The sequence below is a fragment of the Equus asinus genome, chromosome 28, assembly GCF_041296235.1.
Source record: "Equus asinus isolate D_3611 breed Donkey chromosome 28, EquAss-T2T_v2, whole genome shotgun sequence".
Lineage (NCBI taxonomy): Eukaryota > Metazoa > Chordata > Mammalia > Perissodactyla > Equidae > Equus > Equus asinus.
In genome coordinates this window covers 49,485,782-49,506,942 of record NC_091817.1, presented here as the reverse complement: position 1 = coordinate 49,506,942, position 21,161 = coordinate 49,485,782, and the positions used below count along the sequence as shown (strand labels likewise).

The 21,161-nt window shown below is 52.5% G+C and overlaps 1 protein-coding gene across 17 annotated transcripts in view; it reads right to left on the bottom strand.

Annotated features, from left to right (window-relative positions):
• BANP (BTG3 associated nuclear protein) overlaps positions 1-21,161 on the bottom strand; it is a 119,545-nt gene that overhangs the window by 839 nt on the left and 97,545 nt on the right. For 8 of the 17 annotated variants that reach the window (XM_044760783.2, XM_044760785.2, XM_044760790.2 and 5 more), the window contains one exon: positions 2,757-2,900. In XM_044760783.2, coding sequence (XP_044616718.1) covers positions 2,757-2,900 — 144 coding nt within the window. The other 9 variants (XR_011498923.1, XR_011498917.1, XR_011498924.1 and 6 more) reach the window with 6 other exon arrangements.

Below are 21,161 nucleotides of genomic sequence, written 5' to 3'. Positions count from 1 at the left end.
GCCCTCCTCGTGGGGCTTCTGTGGCCAGCCCCCTCCCAACCCTCCACACACACGCTCCACGGCTCCCCCAGCCTGTGGGGCTCACTTCCCACTCCCACCCTCAGCTTCCCACTGGGGAAGACCCTGCAAGTGGCGACCCGTCCTTCACCTGACGTATTTCCCTAGACTGTCAGTCGCCCTTTGGCCTTCTTATACAAACCATCCCAGTGTTCCAAAAAAGCGTTTGAGGGGCAGCTCTCTTTCTCCCCTTAAAGACGTGAATTCTAATCAATGCGTTGCAGATATTAAGAGGAGTTTAAAAGCATATGTGCAGTTTTAAGTTAAAGGAAAAAATACAATCTTGGAATAAGTCAACCACCCAGCCCCCAAATGGAGATTATTTGGGGTTTTTTAGGCTCCCCAAAGCCATGGGTCAAAGGTGAAGGAAGAGGCAGAGAAGCCATGGAGCCCGGGGTGCAGGGTCCTGGGTGAGGGGCCGGTGCTACGCTCTCACTACGGTCTCAGGCTACACTTCCGAATCCACACGTCTAAGGGCAGTCAGCAGAGTCTCCTGAGAGCAGGGGCCCCGTGCAGATGAAGGACGAGCACAGGCATCATCCTGCTGTCCACAGGGCCCACGAGAGTGGCCGGGTGGCAGTAACAAGAAAGGATTAACCTGTGACCCAGATGGTGGGGAGGTCCCCACAAGTTTCCGGACAAGGGACAGTGGGTTAGGGTGTGCTGGTGGCTGCAGGCGGAGGGAGGGAGGGAGGCTCCGGGGGGTGGGTGACAGGCTGTGCAGAGGGCGCCTCTCCAGGGACTGAGAGCCCCTCCCTTTGAAAAACTGGAAGAGACAGCTTTGGATTCGGGCACCCGGGGATGGTGGGCCAAGGGATAAGGAGCTGAGCCCAGGACTCCAGGAGCTCCTCTCTGATCAGGGATCCCTGCCCTTCTCCCTTGTCCTCAAAATGTACCGGCCAGATCTGTGTCTCAGGCAAGAGACAGCAGGGCAGCCTGCAGAAAAGTGGCTTCAGCTGCAGACATTCGAGGGAACCTAGGACACCCCACAGCCCCAGGCACCCCACAGTCCTCAGCACTCAGGCATCTGCCACGCAAGTGGTGCCAGGACAGCACTCACGCCCTGGCGCTCGCGGCCCTCCCGACTGGCTGCTCCAGGGAGCAGGCACCACGTCCCCCCCCAGCTCCCTGCCCTCGTTTTAGGAGCAGCCCATCCCCTCAGAAGCCAGGCCCCTCCTTCAGCCTGAGAGACACCTGGTGGGACATTCTCATCAGCTGATCAGTCTTCTCCAGGAACAAGTTTAGATGTGTGACCCCGTTCTGACCAGCACACTAGGCAAGGAAATCCCACAAGAATGAGGGGCCCTTCGTGCTGAGAAAGAGACCGTCCGGAAGCCCCTTCCTTCTGTGGGCGTGGCCCCGCCTGCACGAGGCCCAGTGGGGCCCAAGAAGGGACAGAAGGAAGCTGGGCCTCCAGGACACACACTGTGGTGCTGATCAGGCCTGGAGCCAGCACCTCTAAATCATTTGTGGCACCAGCAGCCTCGTGCTTTGTTCTCACCGACCCTCTCCCCTCTCAGGACCAATCCTATGGTTTTTCTCCAAAAAACAGGAATATGCCCTGACTTCAGGACTGGTCGTTCTAGACACAATCAACCAACCAGATGAACCGGATCACGCTGTCCCCTAAAGGGGACCAAGCGCCAGGCTTCTGGCCGGCTCTCCGTGCCAGCACGGGGGTGGGGGACCAGGCCCGGTTCCCCCAGACCCAGGGGACTCTGAAGAGAGAGGCCACGGTGCTCAACTGACCAAGCGCACTTACCGCGGGGTGGCTGTGTGAACACCTCAAACACAAGCAGTGGCCCTCTCGTCTGACACTCAGGAAGGTGTCCAAACGGCGTTTGAACCCGGGTTCTCCAGTGCTCCTGGAGCAGCACTGACAATGGGAAGCACAGGAGGGCAGCCGTGGTCCAGCAAAACCAGAAACCAGAGGCTGTGGTGGGGAGGCCAGTCGGTGCTCACAGTCAATCGACATGCTGAGTCAGCACGCAACGAACAGAGGGGAAATCGGGCCTTACGTATGTGGAGTTCCCGAGAAGGCCATTGGGCTGCCAGCTAGAAACGCACTGAAGGAAGCTGGAAACCAGGCCAAACGGTGCCCAGAGGACCAAGTGCAAGCACACAGCTGTCCGGGCCATCCTGCGTTTCTACCACAAATGAGGAGCTGCTCAGACGCAAGGACCCTATAAACCTGCCCCTGGGAAAAGGGTCGAGGCTGAGGGCTGGGCTTACAAACCAAAGCCTGTGGCCTGCAGGAGCACTGACCCCTGGGCTGGGCCCACCCCACTCAGAGGAGCAGCGAGGTCTCAGGTGAACCGGGACGCCTTCGCTCTGCAGCCCCCAGGAATGGGCTCTGTATAGGACACAGGGCAGAACTTAATTTTTGCCTCTGAATTTACAGATAAACATTTGCATTTTTGTCTCTGAATTTACAGATAAACATTGCACAAGACAGAATATCTCAAGAACTGGTTTAAGATTGGCAAGTGAGCCAGGATCTAACTTCCCACCTTCACGTTTTCAGGCATTCTTAAAAATTATAATCCCAAATGGGTGTCCAAGTCCAAATCATGCATCTTTCAATGACAGTTTACCTTCCTAGTGGGAGAATATCAGTAGAAAAACCCAAGCTGTGTTCACACCCGCTGAAGCCCTGGGACCTGTCCAAGGACAGGTCCACTTCCAGAAGGGGGACCCACCTGAGCTGCAGTGGTGTGGTCAGTCACCGGCGCCAGCTGGACGTACTGGACCTGGATGTCACTGCCCTGGAGAGGTGAGCCGTCCACCCCTGCAGCGGCTGGGTCAGAAGAGGCCACGGCTATCAGTTGGGCCCCCTGCAGTACCTGGAGAGACAAAGCAAGCCACTGTCAGCACAGACACGGTGCAGGCAGAGGCAAGTGCCGCTCTACCGTGACGCCACGAAGCAGGGAGGATGGCCCAGGACAGGACTCCACACCGTGGGGTCTGCCTGTCTCGTGAATCAGTTTGGAGTAACGTCTGATTGGTGAGTGTATGTGTGTGTGGTGTGTACATGGCTGTCAACATGTACGGCATGGTCAAGTTGTTCTGCTCCATCTGCAAGTTACTTCTCTCAAACATCCACATATTCGACAGAAAGATGAGTTTTTAAGCTTTACAGGAAAAAGAAAAACCAACCAGTTTGAGTTTCCAAAGAGTAAGCAGAGGGACACAGCGGAGGCCGCACCTGAGAGCCCTGGGATGGAGCGACGGCGGGGTCTGGACAGGGAGGGACCTTCTGGAAATCCCTGTTTCTTTAGGTTCATGGGGAGGGGAGACCCAGAGGGCAGCCAGGACGGGGACAGGGAGACGGCAGCATGTCCTCGACTTGTAGTAAGACACATTCATCGGTTCTTTTGGGGAGCCCCCGAAGTACTTGAGAATTGGGGGAGATGATGAAGCCCCCAAGAGTTGACAGTCAAGTTTAAGAAACAACGCAGAAACGTGTGTGTAAGTTACCAAACCCAGCACTCCAGATGGAGTGATGAACTCCAGGTGAGGAGCGGTGGGTTAGGAGAGGGCAGACACGGTGAAGGAAGGCTGGAGAACTCCCGGGGTTGAGACCGAGTGCCTGGGGGAGGTCTCACACCCCCCGAGGAGACAAGTCACAAACGCAAGGGTCTCTGCCCTTGGAGGAGGGGGACAGACCAGGTCTCCAGAGATGGGCTCTGGGTGACTCCATCACTCATGAGCACCCCCATGTCCAGGCCCACCTCCCACCCAGCCCACCTGGGGCTCCAACAGCCAGGCAGGTGGGCTGGCACCTTGATGCCCCCGCAGGCCAGGATCCGGGGGTGGGGGTGCCTCTGAGGCTTCACATTCAGGAGAGTGAGTTGCCATGAGCTGTGGGGGTTTTCATTTGGGGTTACGTCTCACCCCCTCAAATTAGATGCCCATGGGACCACCTTCTGGGGTCACCTGTGGACTGTTCACAGCAGGGCAACAAGGATCACACTTCAGGGTCAGCCCGCTGCCTCCTGACGCAGTTGTCAGAGCTGAGGAGGAAGGTGCGGATACTCGGAGAGAGGAGGGACTGCCCACCCCAGGAAAGGTGGGATTGGGCACAGACCACCAGGACTCCGTATAAAAACACAGTCCATGGTTTTAAAACAGCATCCTAGTTTTTGATGAGCAAGAGTTCTATTTCTTTAACAATGAATCCATCAGTGGAAAAAACAGGTAAGTTCCATTTTTAGAATAAGAGACGGCAGAAAGTTCTGAACTATTTTTCCTTTTGAGCCTTCAGAAACCATTTGCAAACACAGTTCCCCATTCTGATACCAGCCAGCTATGCCAGGAAGAATAATGCCCCCTGAGACGTGTGTGCCCTACTCCTCAGACCCGATGGGTATGTGCCCTGACCCAGGCAAGGACACTCTGCAGATGGGATAAAGTTAATGCTCTCGAGATGGGGGGAGGGTCCTGGAGCATCAGGTGGGCCCAACGTCAATGGGCATCTTTAAAAGCAGAGAATCTTTCCCGCCTACAGAGGGGCAGAGAGATGCAACATGAGGCAGGGCTGACCGACCAGGCATTCCTGGCTTGGAAACCAGTGGAGGGGCCATAAGCCAAGGAATGCACGTGCCTCCGGAAGCTGGAGAAGAGGCAAGGAAACAGATTCTCCCCTGGGTTCTCCAGCCCTGCCACATCTTAAGTGTGGTCCAGTGAGACCCACGAGGGCTTCTGACCTCCAGGCTGTTAGTCAATGTGCGTTGTTTAAGCCACTAGGTGTGTGGTCACCTGTCACAGCAGCCACAGGACACGCACACAGCGGCTCTTGCTGTTTCCTCGGCTGCCTCCTTCTGAGCGCAGAGCTTCTAGCTCCCCAAAGGGCTAACCCAGCAACGTTGGCTCTTTATTAACACACTGTTCTTTTCCATTATAAACCATTTGCACTAATGAGTTTGGGAAAGGTTTAAAAAAACTGGAGAAAACTGAAGTCTCCTCTGTTCTTCATTTGTTTTCCTCAGCACTTCTCCACCAGACCTTTCGTGTTAAGAAAATAGCACATGGTCCTGTCTGGTGCTGGAGCTTTGCTTCCCTATCCCCAGGGGGGCAGCCATCCCCTGACGAGGCCCGCTGGGGGACAAGCAGCCCTGGGCAGCAGCCGGTAGGGCCTCAGCAGAGCCGGGGCTGGCCCAGCCTGGGAGCAGCCGCAGGGCAGCAGAGCTTGGGGGCCTTTTCGTAGCGCTCAAAGCTGAGGGTCCTCTCCTGACGGGTCTCCCTCATGGCTTGGAAGGTGTCGTTTTGTAAGGAAGCACAAGTTGCAGGAGGTCTCCCTAGCCTCGTTAGCAAGTGTGGTGACATGCCCTCCACTCCACAAACACCCAGGCGACAGACGGTCAAAGGGGAAGGAAGCCGATGTTGATGAGGAGAGACTGAGACTGAGACACAAGGGAGAAGGCAGGCGGGCGTCTCGATGGGCCAGTCAGACAGGGACTTGGTCATGACACAAAGGAAAGCGGAAATGTCTGTGTGTGCTCTTACACAGGCTCTCCGCTGTCTAACGGGGCTCGTGTGGCTGGTCCTAAGCCAGGCAATTCTAGGGGAAAAGCTTTAGAGACTCAAATGAAAAGCGTTGAGAAGAAAAGGTTAAGGAGGGTGAGAGTTCTTGAGAGTTCTGCCATCTTGGTAAGCAAGAAAATAAACGGTATGTTATGAACACCTAACTTTGCGGCAAAACACAACATCACCTGAGGTGTGAGTGGAAGCAAGCGCGGAGAAATGCCAAGGGGGGAGGAGGGAGCCGCAGGAGCCAGGCCTGCGCTGAGCACCCGCTCCGTCCCACCACTGGTCCTCAAGACCCGATGCCGCCTCGCCTCACTCTCGAGGGGCTGGGCACCCACTCCACGGCCCCAGTGTGACACGCTCCTTCCTTGCCCCTCTCAGCAAGGCTGAGCCAGCTGACACGTATAAAGGAACTTTACACCACTAGGATTCCCTGTGACAAGACAAACCTACATCTTCAAGAGGGGCCATGAGCAGGCAGGCAGTCGTAGTCTCTGAACCCAAATGCCACTTTTCTATGCCAGCCAGCCCTAGACAACTCTTTGAGAAGGTTCACTCATGCGCTCTGTAAACTTCAAAGCACCACTGAAAGATCAAGTGCAACAGATTACAAAACGGTTACAAACACAGTGATGTCGCTACACTGAGCCAACTACAGACTCCTTAAAGTGCAAGATTATAGGCAGCATCTGATGAAAGCGAATGCAACTTCCTGGTAAGTCTGAACTAATGAAATGGATATTTGCTTTTTCTTCAAATTTTAAGCGAGCCATCTAAATCATCTTAAATTAAATTCTCTCAAGATCAAATGCCAACAAGCGACTGGCCTTCACAAAATGCTCTCCAGCATCTGCGGATCTGCATGCTCTGGAAGGCCGTCAGGCTGCTCTGACTACATGTCACCCAACACGCTCAGGCCAAGCTGGTCCTGCTCCCCACCCAGGGCCCGCTGCTCCCTGCAGTGCCCTGAACAATTTCGTCCCGGATGGCAGCCTACCACGTGAACCCCTCCTCTCCAGAACACCAAACTCAGGTCTCTATTAAGGACCTACTGTGTGCAAGACACTGCGGGGGTAGGAATGAGACCCCAACGGGCCTACGCTGCAGAACAAACACAGAACTATGAAGAACCGGGGACTGTGTTCTCAGAATGAGCACACGAGAACTGAACAGGGTCTGGTTTCTTAGCTGAGGAGACTCGGGTAAACTCTATAGGAAGGTGGGGCTGGCGAGGGCAGGGAAGGAGACAGAGGGAAGGCAGAGCGCATCTTAGGGAGAGGGAACACGCAGGCCCAGAGAAGGCAAAGAGGAGACCAGGGGGAGGAGGGTGTCAAGAGAGGAGATGTGGGCTCAGTGCCACACGGAACTAGCTGGCTTGTGACTTACAGCCCCTAGTCCCTCGGGGCCGCCCTGACTTCTACTCTGTCCCGAGTCCCTCAGGCCTCCTGTGACTTCTACTGTCACTTGCCCCTCAGGGCTGGTTTACTTGATCCTGGTCTGAAATTAAAAAAAAACATCCACGCATGTTTTGATAAACTAAGCTAAAATTTTAGGTATTATAATGTGGTCACAGTTTTGTAATCATTGCACATTTTGTAAGATCCCTTTAGTGAATTTAGGTCAAATCATCTATTTTTTAATTTAACTTACGAAATCATGGAGTTTATTTCCAGAAGGTTCTGCCTGTACTCTACTTTTGGTGATGAGCCAGTACCCCCTACAAATGGAAGGCATTTAATGCTATCACAAGAGTGATTTTTTTCCTGTCGGCAGTGCCAACAAAGCAGCTTTTCATATGATTTACAGTTGATTAAATCTTAAGAAGTATAATGTCAGAAACCTCAGAATCTAAATGTGCAGCGTTACAATAATGAAGGCGGACACGTTACTAGCCTGGCTGGTAAATGAAAACAAAATTAGGAAAATGCTCCTAACTTGGAATTCATTCAGAACGCCAGGCCTCAGAAAGGTTTCCACATCTTCAGATGGTTCTGATACGCGCTTCAGAAATGAGCTGAACAGGTGACCGCACAGGACGGAGGGAAAGACCCTCCAGCCCACTGCATTCCTCGCCCTCCCCTCCCAGCACTCCAGAGCCTGCAGAGAAATCCCGCTCACGGTGACCTCCAAGTGAGGATGCCTAGATGGGGTCTGTCCGCCCAGGAGACACCGTGCTGCGAAAGGGGTCCATGTTCTCCAGACAGGGACAGCTAGTGCAGCTGCTGGGAGACAAGCTTCTCTAAGGAAAGCATGGCTTTAACTCGAGCGGGAAGGAAGGTCCAGCTTTTCATATGAGAAAATGCCCTCACCCCACCACCCCCGCCAGAACCAAGTGAAGGCAGGGGCAGTGGCAGGAGCCTGGCCGGCGCCGAGGAAGCTCCACCGGGAGAGGCTGGCATGGAGACTCGGCTCTCGGCCAGCCCCAGGCCTGCTTCACCCACCAGGGGCCTCCCACAGCCTCGGGACAGCACCACCGGGGACCTGGGCAGCTGGCTGGCCCTGCTCGCAGGCATCACTCCACGGCCACGCCCACCCCTCGGGGGGGGGTCCCCAGTCCACATGCCCCTTCTCAACCTCTGCACTCAGGTGGGAGCATCACCCAGGTCCTGCGGTGGGCACCCTCGCCAGGTGCCCATCCTGGCTGACCAGTGGGTATACAGATGGGCCAACAGCTTGCCCAGGGAGGACGTTCTGGACACAGGCCCAAGGCAAAGCCTTGCTGGGGGGGCACAGCCCCCACGAGTGGGGCCCCCAAGGGGCCGTGTGGGGTGGCCCCCATCTGCTCCCAGCGACAGCAGCTCCCATGCCTGACTCCAGAGCCCAAGGAGCTGACTCTTCAGACAAAGCAATTCCAGACGCTTTGTCAGGTAGTCCTCAAAACTTGGAAAAACTCTTCTAAAGTGAGATTAACATTTTGTTAAAGAATGAATCTTCTCAAAACCAGATGACAACTGTGAAGAGAGAGAAGACGCAGCAAGAAGGAGTCCCAAAGGCGCGCTCTCCAAGTGCTTCCCTTGCTCCCCAGCCGGCAGCGCCAGGGTGCCCAGCAGGAACCCCCCCAAAGGAGGACTCAGGGAGCATTGGATCTCGCCCATCTGAAGCAACTGGTAAATGAAGGAGGAGTTTATGATATTCTAAAAGAACGAGCAGGAGGATGGCCAAGTTATAAATCACTGATTTCTCAGCCAATCAAGACATATTTATTAAGAGAAGGTGGTAAATTTGTGGTTAGAGATGCCCCAATTTGCGTTTTAAAGGACCTATGTGAGCTTGTGCAGAGAGGCCATATCAGAAATTACTGGTGGGCACCCCCGGGGGGTGGGGTGAGGGTCCAGGCTGGGAGGGAAACTCACTCACCACGGGCTTTGCGCGGTAGTTGATTTTTTCACCTTGTGCTGTTTTCATAATCAAGAATGAATCACGTTAACTAGCAGGATGACACACAAGAAGACCCAAAGGGACCCCTCCTTTCAGGCCAACATGGTCGGGGGTAGGAAGGTGTCAGTGACCGGCACAGGGCGGGCAGGAGCCAGGGCACAGAGCGAGGCACAGAGAGAGGGGCTAAGAGGTGAGCAGGGGCAGGCGCCCCACACACAGCGCCTCAGGGAAGGCTCTGCAGCCTGGCCAACCCTGGGGGACATTCTGGGTCGAAATACACCTCGTCTCTTTCACGATCACATCACCTTGAGGGCAGGTCGTGTTTTAAGAGGCTAATACAGTGAAATGAGTAAAAATAAAAACAAAGTCCTCCAACAGTCAATTACACAAAAGACTGTGATGTGCCCACTTCCCAGCCACGCTGCTCAAGGCACTCCGCGGCCTCTTGAAACACACAGCAGGCTGAGATGGAATGCGTTGGCTTGGACTGGATTTTAAATTGGCGATGAGTAAAACGCACTTATGGCAAATCTTAAACGTAGGGTAGCACAAACGAGGTCATGTGCCATTTTCACATGATCACTGTGGTTCCCAAAGAGAACGCCAATGAAAACGTGCTGGTCGATTCTCACTCTGTTAGGAGGACGGGGGCCCAGCAGCTCAGCCTGCCGTCTGCCCAGGGCCCGATCCCCTGCAGGACAGCGAGGGCACAGCTCACCTGGACAACTACCCACTCGTCTCCCTAGAATGGAGCTTTCACCCTCCTTTGTTCTTCCCGCTCCTTTTGTTTGCAGCCTTTTCCAAACAGACTTTGGAATTTAGAAAGAGCTAACTGGAATGCAGTGAGCTCCCAGGCCAGTAGCCAGAAGCAGCACCTCCAGGCTTCCAGCTCCAGCTCGCCTGCGGCTGACCTCGGAGTGGGACTCCCCAAGAGCAGCACGTCGATGCATGTGGAAGACACTCAGGGACGGGGTGCAGGCACGCACGCCTTTCCAGGCTTCTTTCAGAGGGTTTCCCCTCGGACATTTTTAAGTAGAGTGAATTATTTTCAAAGAAAAGAAAAAAGGCATTGGGTATGAATCCGAAGCAGCCTACTAAGGGAATCCTGGATCTAAATGCACTTTTTTTGGAGCACACACATCTGGTTTTCCTCTATATACTGCCAATTCTGAAGCTATTTAGTACCCAACTGAGATAATGCAAAACTGGTGCAAAACCTAAAATAAATGCAAGAAGCCCAAGGACTTTTCAGTAATATTTAGATATAAAATTCTGAATCCAACCAAGTATCCATCTAGATGGAAAAAAAAATCCCTAAAAAACAAACCAAAAAACCCCTCATGCACTTAAAAGATCCATTTTCAACACAGTTTAATTAAGTGTGTGGCCAGGAACAAGGATGGACCACCAATCCAAAGGCCTCTTGGAAAACCCAAGGTCATTTCCTGGTTTTTGTCATTTACTTTTGAATCCGACTTGTTAAGGGAACACGATCAACCAGGCTGACTTTCTCAAATCTAGACACTAATTCAGAGGGCAGCTTCCTCATGATAGAAAACGAGGCGTTGAGAGAAAGATGCCTGTCCCAGGGACACCCCCAAACCACCACTGGCCAGGAGACCTACCAGCCCGAAACCTTTTTCATACATTATACAGCAAATGCCAAAAACATTATCATTCTTAAGCCTTTAAACCCACGGACAAGAACACTAATGTGTCCCCTTGGAGTCCACCTTGAGTGCTTTCATAAACCAAGTCACCCATGAGTGGACGGTCAGAAAAGAGCACAGACGGCAAGAAAACCACAGGCGAATGCACACGCCGCTCCTCTGGCATCATCCCTCAGCCCGCAGAGCAAGACCCAGTGGAGGGGCTTCTCACAGGCCTTCGGATGCGAGCCAACTGATGCAACGTTTCACACAAGCATCCTACGGCCAGCAAGGCGGCGCTCTCCAAGCTAACGGGCTAACAGTCCTGAGCCAGGTTTGCAGCTCCCAGATGCAGGGAAGATGCCCCGGGGACCAACGCCCAGATCCTGTTCACAGAAAGATGCCGGGTGGTGAGCAGCAATGAAAAGCAGTTTCTGCTGTATGCTCTGTGGCTCCTTCCAGCATCAGAGCATGAACCTCAAACACAATCTGGGGAGAAAGAAAACAAAACCTAAAAAATATAATAAAGCAAAACCGGAAGTCTGGAGATACTTGGTATTCGTTCCTCACCATTCCAGATAGGGCAGCATTCCTGGGAGCAAATCTTAACCATGTGTCTTAAAACCTTCCAGTTGATTGGGGCGGGGGGAGGTTTAATAACTCAGCCAAAGTCAAATCCAAGGCCCTCCTCTTTTTCCTGTGGACTCCAGGCCTCTGGCTTCTAGAAGGGGCGGGCGGGGTGGGTGAGACAGAGCAGGAAGAAAATACAAGGTTTATTTTAATTACGAGTGTAAATGATATATCAGATCACTACAGGGACATTCAGACACACTTGGGGAAGGGAGAGGGGGCACCAGGGAGCCCGGCCCACCAGCCATCACACTTCACCACTGCAACAAGCAGAAATGCCTGGCCACGGAAGGAACGCTGCCAGCTGCTGTCCAGACTGACCACGAAAACAGAGGAGCACAAGCAGCGGTCAGGGCTGCTCCTCTCACTGTCCCAGGAGAGGGCTCTCAGGGCTCTCATCGTTTCTTTTTTTAATTTGGAAAACTCACTGCACGGAACAAAAATTACTGTTGCATCACTGTGATGGGGCAAAAGAAAGAACTTCTAAAGAGAGGCAATGCAACTTTCCTACTGAGTCCCAGACAGCAGGAAGCATTCAGACCACCTTTTATGTGTCTGTGCTTTACTGGGAGATGAGAATGTAAACCAGTATCCCCTCCTAATTGGGATGGAAAAAAGTGATTTTTACAAAGAGGGGGAACCAGTCTGCAAATCCTCACCTATTCACCCAGCTGGCGTGAGTGACAAGAGTGATAAGAGGCGCCAGGCCTCATGGGGGACGATGGAGAGAGGCGCCTCCTGACAGCAGGGGAAGCACAGAGGCAGCACCTGAAGCCCCGTCACAAAGGGAACAGCTCATCACGTCGTGAAAACACACGGCCTCGCTGTTGATGCAGACAGATAACTGACCGTGAGATGCCACTCACAGGACGTCTGCACGGTCCTCATGCTGGGCGTGGCCTCGATCAGCACGGCCTCATTCCTCTACTCCGACAGACCACAGTACTTGCTGTCTCCAAAAGAAAAGTTCAGAACTCGATTTCTGTGCCAAGTAAGACTATTACACACGAAGTAGATAAAATCTGCATGGTGACAACTTATTTCCATCTTCGCCACAGGGGCCCTCTCTGGCGAGGACAGCACTTCTTCCCTTTGGAGGAGGTGGTCCTAGAGGCCACTCCATCCCCACAGCCTAACCTCAGAATGCATCATGACCTCAGTGCATTCAAGGAGGGACACGAAAAACTGCCTCCTAGTGCACCTCCTTCCATGTGCAGCGGAGAAAGGACGGAGCCCGTGTGCACCCCGGAGTGATGGGAAGAAGCCAGAGGGACATGAGAGGCAGAGGACACAGGTGTCTCCCACAAGGAAGGCCCACAGCACCCAGAACTTCGCCAGACTCACTTTGCCTCACAAACGACTTATTTCGTGGTACAGAACTTGGGTTTATCACACCTGAGGCAGGGGGGTCTGAGGTGGGGTGGTCAGCCAATATCCCCCTGATGAGGGGGTAGGGGCACTGTGAGTCCAACTGTGTCCTCCCCAAAATTATATCCATATCCTAACCTCCAGTGCCTATGAATGTGACCGTCTTTGGAAATAGGGTCTTGGAGGATGAATTAAGTTAAAATGAGGTCACACTGGAGTAGGATAGGCCGTAATCCAACGACAAGTGTCCTTCTAAGAAGAGAGACATTTGGATACAGGAACAGGCAGGAGAACACTACGTGACCAGAGGCAGAGACCGGACTGATGCGGCCACAAGCCCAGGGCCGTCTGGAGCCACCAGGAGCTGGAAGAGATAAGGAAGGATCCGTCCCCTAGAGCTTCTGGAGGGAGTGTAGCCTACTGATCACGATTTTGGACTTCTGGCCTCCAGAACTGTGACAGAACACATTTCTGTTGTTGGAAGCCACCAGCAGAGGTCACTGGCTTTGGAGTGATAGCCCAGGAACAGTCTCCCCACTTTCTGACCCTCAGCTGGAACGCAGTAACCCCATGCCCAAGGCCACCTGGTCAACTCTCTTTAGTTGACAAAGCCTCAGGCCTTCTGCTTCCTGAGAACATGCTGAGGGCTCCTCCTGTCTCCTAATCTTTCACAGCTCCTCACACGCAGGTCCCTCCAGGTGAGCTCAACGCGTAGCTTGCTCCCCTGCCCTTTCAAAGGGACAACCAACAGTCTCCCCCAAACTGCAGGGCCTCTGTTCCCGGATACCCTGACAGTCGGGTGTGGGGGCGGTCTGCATTGGGCCGGCGCCACAGGCCCCAGCACAGCCAGTGCACAAGGGATGCCCCAGGCAAGGCATGCAGTTAAGGACACGGCAGGGCCGGGTGCAGCCAAGAGCAGCTGGACACAAGCACGAATCTTAAGCTTCTCACGTTGCTTAAAGACCATCACAAGAAAACTGTCAAAATTGAGAAGAAACGAGTGATGGCCCCTAAAAAGCCAAATTCCAGCTTCTATTACGAAGCACAGGCTACCTCTGGACCAACTTCAAATTAACCTGCAGAAGAAGGGGCACCCCTGCCATATGCTGATGGCGGGTCTACCGCCCAAATCAGCGCAGGGCAGGGGCAGCTCTCGTGAGCGCTCAGTCCCCACCAGATCCACCGTGTGAACAGCAACTGGGATCCAACTCCACCTGGGGCTGTGCCTCCCCAGGAGCCTGACTATCCGAGGCCACGTCTCAGAAAATTCCGTGTTGAGGTAAGACACAGTGAGACTACTGTGTGGTCAAAAAGATCTCTGGGCACCAAGAGGCCACAAATACTTTCAGGCCCAAATCCCCTTTCTGCATCCACAGCAGAGCTTAATCCCAACATCCCAAACCCTCTCCAGGAAGAGACAGGGGGCTGTGGACTGAAAGTGTGTGTTCCCCGCAATTCCTATACTGAATCTCTAATGCCCAATGTGATGGTTTTAGGAAGTGGGGCCTTTGGGAGGTGATCAGCGCTAGATGAGGTCGTGAGGGTGGAGCCCGCGGGATGGGATCAGTGCCCTTCTAAGAGGAGGGGGAGTCACTGGATCTTTGTGCGCTCACACCAAGGAAGGCCACGTGAGGACACAACAGGAACAGAGTCCTCACCAGAAGCCAACTGTGCCGGCACCCTGATCTCAGACCTTCAGCTCCAGAACTGGGAGGAACAAACGTCTGTTGTTGGAGCCACCCAGTGTGTCGCATTCTGTTATAGCTGCACAAACTCAGACAGAAGGTGACAGTAGGCAGACATCATCATCTTCCTCCTAGTGAGGTGGGGAAAACATCCTTAGGAGATAAAGTTTCAAGAACTCTCTAATTAGCAAAAGACCCGCTTGGGGAGAGACCAGCCAAGGCACTCTGGGCAAGCTGGCAGGTGGGTGGAAGGACAGACTGCTGTGAACGATCTCTGTTGTATCCGCCTTGGGTTTGATCCACTTGGGTTTTAATCCACTGGGGTTAATTTTCAAGGACTTTTAAATGGAAGGGACGTTCTTGGACACACAGTGTTAGCCTCAATGGTTCTCAAAGACCTAGTTTATATACATTTCAAGTTCAACTTAGGAGAGTCCCTCTGGCGAGGCCCTGGACTCCCAACACCACGAAGTGTTTCTCTGGGAGCACTTTAAATCTGGAGAATTCACCAAGCATTCGCCTCGGCCCCTTCACGGTGACACACTATGCTGCTAACGGCTAGAGTTCAGAAAGAAGGAAATGAAAGACAGGCAAGGGCAGTGGCCTGTCTAACGTGCCCCAGTCTCTGGAAGACTCCTGGCTGTGAACGACGTTGCAGAACCCAGACCGGCGTCCTGGCCTCTCCTCACGCCCCTCAGTGGAAGCACTAGTGTTATGCTGTTGAGGACAGTGTGCCGTTCTCAAACACACTTGTGCTGACGAGGAGAAGCTTGGCTTGAATGTGACCGCTGCCTGTCTTCGCTGCATGGCGCACTTGAGGTCCCTAACTCTGAGGTCAGAAAGGGGATCAGAAAGGGGGCAAACGTTTAACTTCAGGTGTAAAGAATCTCTTTAAACTTTCTCTAAGTGAAAAAACACCCCAAAAGCAACGCTTCACATTGAGCCAACGGTGGACTACCTCTGGGGAGGAGCGTGGGCCGCAGGGGAGGAGAGATTTCACACTATGCTTTACAACACGCTTCCTTCCACGCTTCTGTACTGCACAGCGTGGGCCTGTGTTCACGCTGTCACTTGTGCACTGAAAACCAGAAACCACCACAAGTAACTCGGGATGCTCCCATCTAGAGCGGGAGGGTAGGGGGAATTTCCTCATGAAGGGGGTGCTCTCTCAGAAACAAGCGTTCTGCAGATAGGAAGTCCAAGATACAGGTTCAAGCTGTGGCCCCGGGGCAGGGAGTTGGGGAGGGGGGCAGGCACAGCCGGGAGGAGACCAGGGTGGGTCAGCAGGGTGACGACCCAGAGCTCAGGTCTCCTTCCCCCCGTACCGCCACTGGGCAAACCCACGGGAAGCTGGTGTGCAAGGACCAAGCCAAGAGAGCAAGGTTTCATATGAAAGAGCGGCTGATAACCAGGGATGTCCTGCTCCACCACACACGGAGTGTGTCCTTTCTGGAGGGTGTCCTGGCTGCTACCCATGGCTGTGTCAGGATCACACATACACTATTTTAGTTGTCAGAAGAGCCCCTGGGGATCATAATCCAGTCTAAATGTGAGCAGATAAGGACCCCAAGCCCTGGACGGTGGGCGGGACCACAGGACTGGCTGGACGTCCTGGGGCCTCCGCTGCAGCACCAGCCCTCGGCACAGATGTCATCTTGTTTGTTATCATTAGCTCCACGTTGCCAGGGAGGAAACGGAGCCTCAGAGGCTAACTTCTATGCCCAGGATCACGGGCCAGTGAAAATAAAGCCAAACAGAAGACGCTTTGAATGCAGCTGTGCCGACTCCTGTCCCACTACAAGGCCAGAGCCAGTCACCAGGGTGGGACTGAGATGTGTTAGGAAAAAAGTGAAAGAATGATGACACAGCAAATCACATAACTAAGAAACCTCAAAAACCTCATTTGACTTGAAAAATAATTTCCCTTTAAAATAACAAGGAAAATTATTTACGCTAAATCCCTCCACTTGAGCCTCTGTCGCGAGGAAAACACAGCTCCAGCTTCTCCTTACCCCAGGTTCTCTTTGGCCGACTTGTCTCTTGGTGGAGCACCTGCTGATCAGGAAGCACTTACCCTGGTATGTTCTCAGCTCTGGAGGGTCTTTTGGGAACTCAACTCAGGTGCTACGAGAGTGTCACCCCAAATGGAAGATAATCCTCTCAAAAGGATTCACAACAGGTGACATGGTGAAGACCCACTTTTGTGTGTGTGTGTGTGTGTGTGTGAGAGGAAGATTGTCCCTGAGCTAACATCTGTGCCAGTCTTCCTCTTTTTTGCATGTGGGATGCCGCCTCAGCTGGGCCTGATGAGCAGCGTGGAGGTCGGCACCCAGGATGGGAACCCGCGAACCCCAGGCCGCCAAAGTGGAGCAAGTGAAGTCAACCACTGCACCACTGGGCCGGCCCCGTGAATACCTACTTTTAAGGAGCCACACTTTTCCCTCCTCCTTCTGCAAACCTGGCGTTACCTGGGCCCGGGTTACCTGGTTGTTTTCTTGTCCTCTCAGAACCTAGCCAAGACGACTGGATGCTGAGGATCCCCCAGAGGCCGCTGGCTGATGGCCCGTGCCTGGGCATGTGGCCTAAGAGGGTTCACGGCTCACTGCTTTGTCACCACCCGCCCCACTCCTGGTAGGGGGTGATGCACCCGTTAACGGACAGCGGCACCTGTCACTGGATTGGTGGCCGTGTCACACCATTGGTATTCCAAAGGTTTCATTTCAAAAAATCATCTCTATACATTGACTTTCATCTTTTGCCACCTGGAACGCCATCCTCAGGGCTTGGGCCAACTGTCAATGGCAGGCACAGCGTTTACTTTTACGGGACATCCCCAATATCAACTGCAGAGCATCGAGTGCTATGCATACATCGATGACACAGGGACATGAGGTGGGAAGAGCTGCTGACAGCAAGCACAACAGCTCCCACGGACAGGTGAAGAGGCAGAATAAAAACCAGTCTAGGGTCACGTTACAAGCTTTGTTTGTTTTACTTTGGGAGTCAATGTGAAACAACAGCCTGAATTTAAAAATAAGTGACTGTATTTGTCCACACATGAAAATAATTTCTAGATTACATCTCTACCCTGAATGCACATTAAGCATAGAATAGCTCTTCATTTCTCCGTCCCTCCTTCTCTTACACACACACACACACACACACACACACACACAATCGTCTCAGGTGGTACGCTTTCTCTCCAATCCAAACCCAGTGGCATGTCACACATATTTCATTTTTGGACTGCAAATTGTTAGAGGAAATGTAAAGAAAGACGGTGCTGGATTTTACCAAATATTTGCAAATTCTCACCTTACTAGCTATGTGGGAGGAAATGCGGAACCTTTCCAGCTGCTCAGAATAAGGCGGAGACTACCCTGACTCTTTGATATGTTACTTGGTCAGAAATGGACCTATGCTCCGGTATTGTGTAAAAAGTCATAATATTAGCATATGCACTGGTTCTGCTATGGATAGTGCAAGTTTCTAAACACACATCCTTATGGGGTCCAGAATGGAGCTTCATTACTGTAGGGGCATGTAGACACAGCCTGGTACGGTGCTGCCCGCCTGACCTCTGGAAGCCTGTCGGCGTGGCCACTCCCACGAATCACAGGCTCCCGGGGAGGAGGAGAGGGACCAGCTTCTCATCACCCTTCAGTTTCCCAAAGGGCAGCGAGTGAGTTGAACAAAACTGGGTTCTCTTTTAGTCATTTGAACACACGGTTAAAGCAGAGCTTTCACATTTTAACCAGGTCCTGATCAGACCGGACCTGGGATTGCTAGATGAAGTTTTCCTCATAAACACACAATGAATTTAACAGTCACTCAGCTGTTCACTCTGAAACCGAGTAAAAAGGGGGAAATTATACTGTGCCTGAAACGTTTTTTCCTTCTGCAGTAATTCTGTCCTTCCTGGTTCAAGGGCTCAGAGAGACTACTCGGCTCACTCGTGTCTTCTTACCCATCAGTTCCGACACCGTCAGCACTCGGCGCTCACACCGTAGGCCCCGCTGCTCATGTCTCTTGCCACTGGACTGTCCAGCGGGCAGTTTCTTTGATGGCCCCCCTCCTTCCCTGCTCAACACCCCACAACGACAATGACAACGTGCTCCTGAATCTCCAGACCCTGGAGACCAGCAGCGCAGGGACACACTCAGTGCAAACTACAGCAGCCCTCCAGGCCCTGACTCCCCTGGAGCATAACCACCAGCGTCAAAACAAGACCAGTTACGGGGAAGGAGAACCAGCTTCGGTTTCACACCACATGCACCCGTCAGAGCTCCCAGAGTCTGCACGAGGGAAAAGCCGGGCTTGGTCAGAAGAGGAAGCAAAGGTCCTCACGGGTGTCTTCCATCCGCAACCTCTTTGACTATAAAGAAGTGAAACATCTGGAGCTCATGACAAGTGTTCAGGGGGCATTCCTGATCCCCCAGTCTCCCCTCCCACCCCTCGTTCCTCTCCTCAGGTCAGAAACGCAGAGATTCAGCTCCTGGTGCAGCAGTGGTGGCTTGGTTTCCTTTCAACAATCAGCAGCTGCTCTGACAGCTTCTGGAACAGAATTCTTGGGTCTAAGGAATCCTTTACATGTTCCTTAGCTGCTCTGGGCCAAGTCCCCCACATCGACAGGTACACTGGCCCAGCACCCGCCGGGGACTCCGGCTGCTCGTCCTACCCACGACGCGGCAGGCCTGCTAGCGAGAAACACAGACACACTTAACAGATCACGACAGAAAAGCCCAAAGCAATCACCACACCTTCCTCACGCAGAGAAACTTCTACAGCTTGGATTCCACTCAAAAGAAATTTGGAATTACTCAGAAGTCACAATTTTCCAGCTTACTGAACTGTAAGTTTTAAATAAGTACTCTTCTATACATTTCCAGGTTAATACTCATGATTAAAATTATCAATGACTATATGCTACATTTTTGAAAGGCTTAAAAATGGATGAGTGTTTCAAAATGTTTTCAATTAACTGTGTATTTTACAATTAACTAAGTGCTAACTTGGAATAATTACTACTGTCATTCATTCATCGAAAAGCAATCATTAAGTATTGATAATTTGATACTACACTTGGTACTGTGAGGAAGAGAAATGAATAAAATTTGGATCTAATAGGATTAAAACTATTTAATTTAACCTTTTGAACACATATTTGAAAATGATGAAATGGATCAAAAATGGTTCTTGAATTTCAAGGCCTGCCACCCCTCCCTTGACTGACTGGAGTCACGAGACTTCGATGTGGCTCAGGGCGGGCCGTGGGCACAGTGACCAGCACACACTGTGTCCAAATAATCAGAAGTATCTTTGGGGTTTTATTATAAGGCGACTTCATCCTCAACCAGTATGCGCCCCTTCAAAGACATCATTTCAACTACCTCAAATGCTGAAAATGTACATTAAGCAATCATTTCATCCAACTTCTCTCTAAAAAACATTATAATATCCTTCCCAATCCAGACTGTCATCCAGCTTTTTCCTCGCCTTGCCTGACCTGAAACAGCCTTGCCCATTACAAGGACAGGGGTGCAACCACAGGCCTAAGGTCATACGCTAGTGTTACTAACCGGCTACCATTGCCCAAGCCTGGAATTACCCCCTTGCTGCTCACAAGAGACCAAGAGGCCACAGCACGGCCAGTTCTTGCGTGTTCAGTATCCACTTGCATCAGTCCATTTTGCTCCATATGACAAGCCTCTGCTGGGGACCAGAGGGACTCCTGAAGGAGTGGCGCCAGCAGCAGGAGATACGGCAGCCCCTTGTCCTGTTCGGGCCGGGCTGCCTGGACCAGGAGGCAGGAGATGCACAGTGGTTTTTGCGATTTTTCTAGGATGTATTTTGGAACTAGTCAACACAAAACTCACTCCACTCTGACCGTCATGGCTTAAATTCTACTTTCCACCATTTCTGGTAGGGAAGGCTTTTCCATAAGGGATTAATTCCCTGAGCTACCTCGGTTCTCCAAGATTTCTGTTTGTGTTTTGGCATGCAATGCAGGCACATGTTTTCTTGAAGGGAACATTTTAATTAGAAGTGAAGCGACACAGTGTATGCCATCTGTGAGGTTGAGAGTGTTCTCCTGGTGTGACAAACCATTAAAAGCGGACTGAAGCCTCCCAGAAATAGAAGAGACTGTTTTATTGCAACAGATAGAAGCAACCCACACCCACATACACACACCCACGCTCACACCCCCATAATACCCTACACACCCACCCAGATACACCCTTCATATTCATCCTACACCCCCAAACCCCCCCACACCCTATACACATATACACACACTCCCTACACATGCACCATAGACACCCTCCAACAACACCCACCCAGATATATCCTACACACACCACCACCCACCCATCCTATACACCCACCCCCACATACCCTACACACCCACCCAGACACACCCTATACACACAGCTTGTAAACACCCCCCCCACCCACCCCACATACACCCCACACACCCTACACACACACACACACACACCTTGTAAACACCCCCCCACCCACCCCACATACACCCCACACACCCTACACACACACACACACACACACCTTGTAAACACCCCCCCCACCCACCCCACATACACCCCACACACCCTACACACACACACACACACACCTTGTAAACACCCCCCCCACCCACCCCACATACACCCCACACACCCTACACACACACACACACACACCTTGTAAACACCCCCCCCACCCACCCCACATACACCCCACACACCCTACACACACACACACACACCTTGTAAACACCCCCCCCCACCCACCCCACATACACCCCACACACCCTACACACACACACACACACACACACCTTGTAAACACCCCCCCCACCCACCCCACA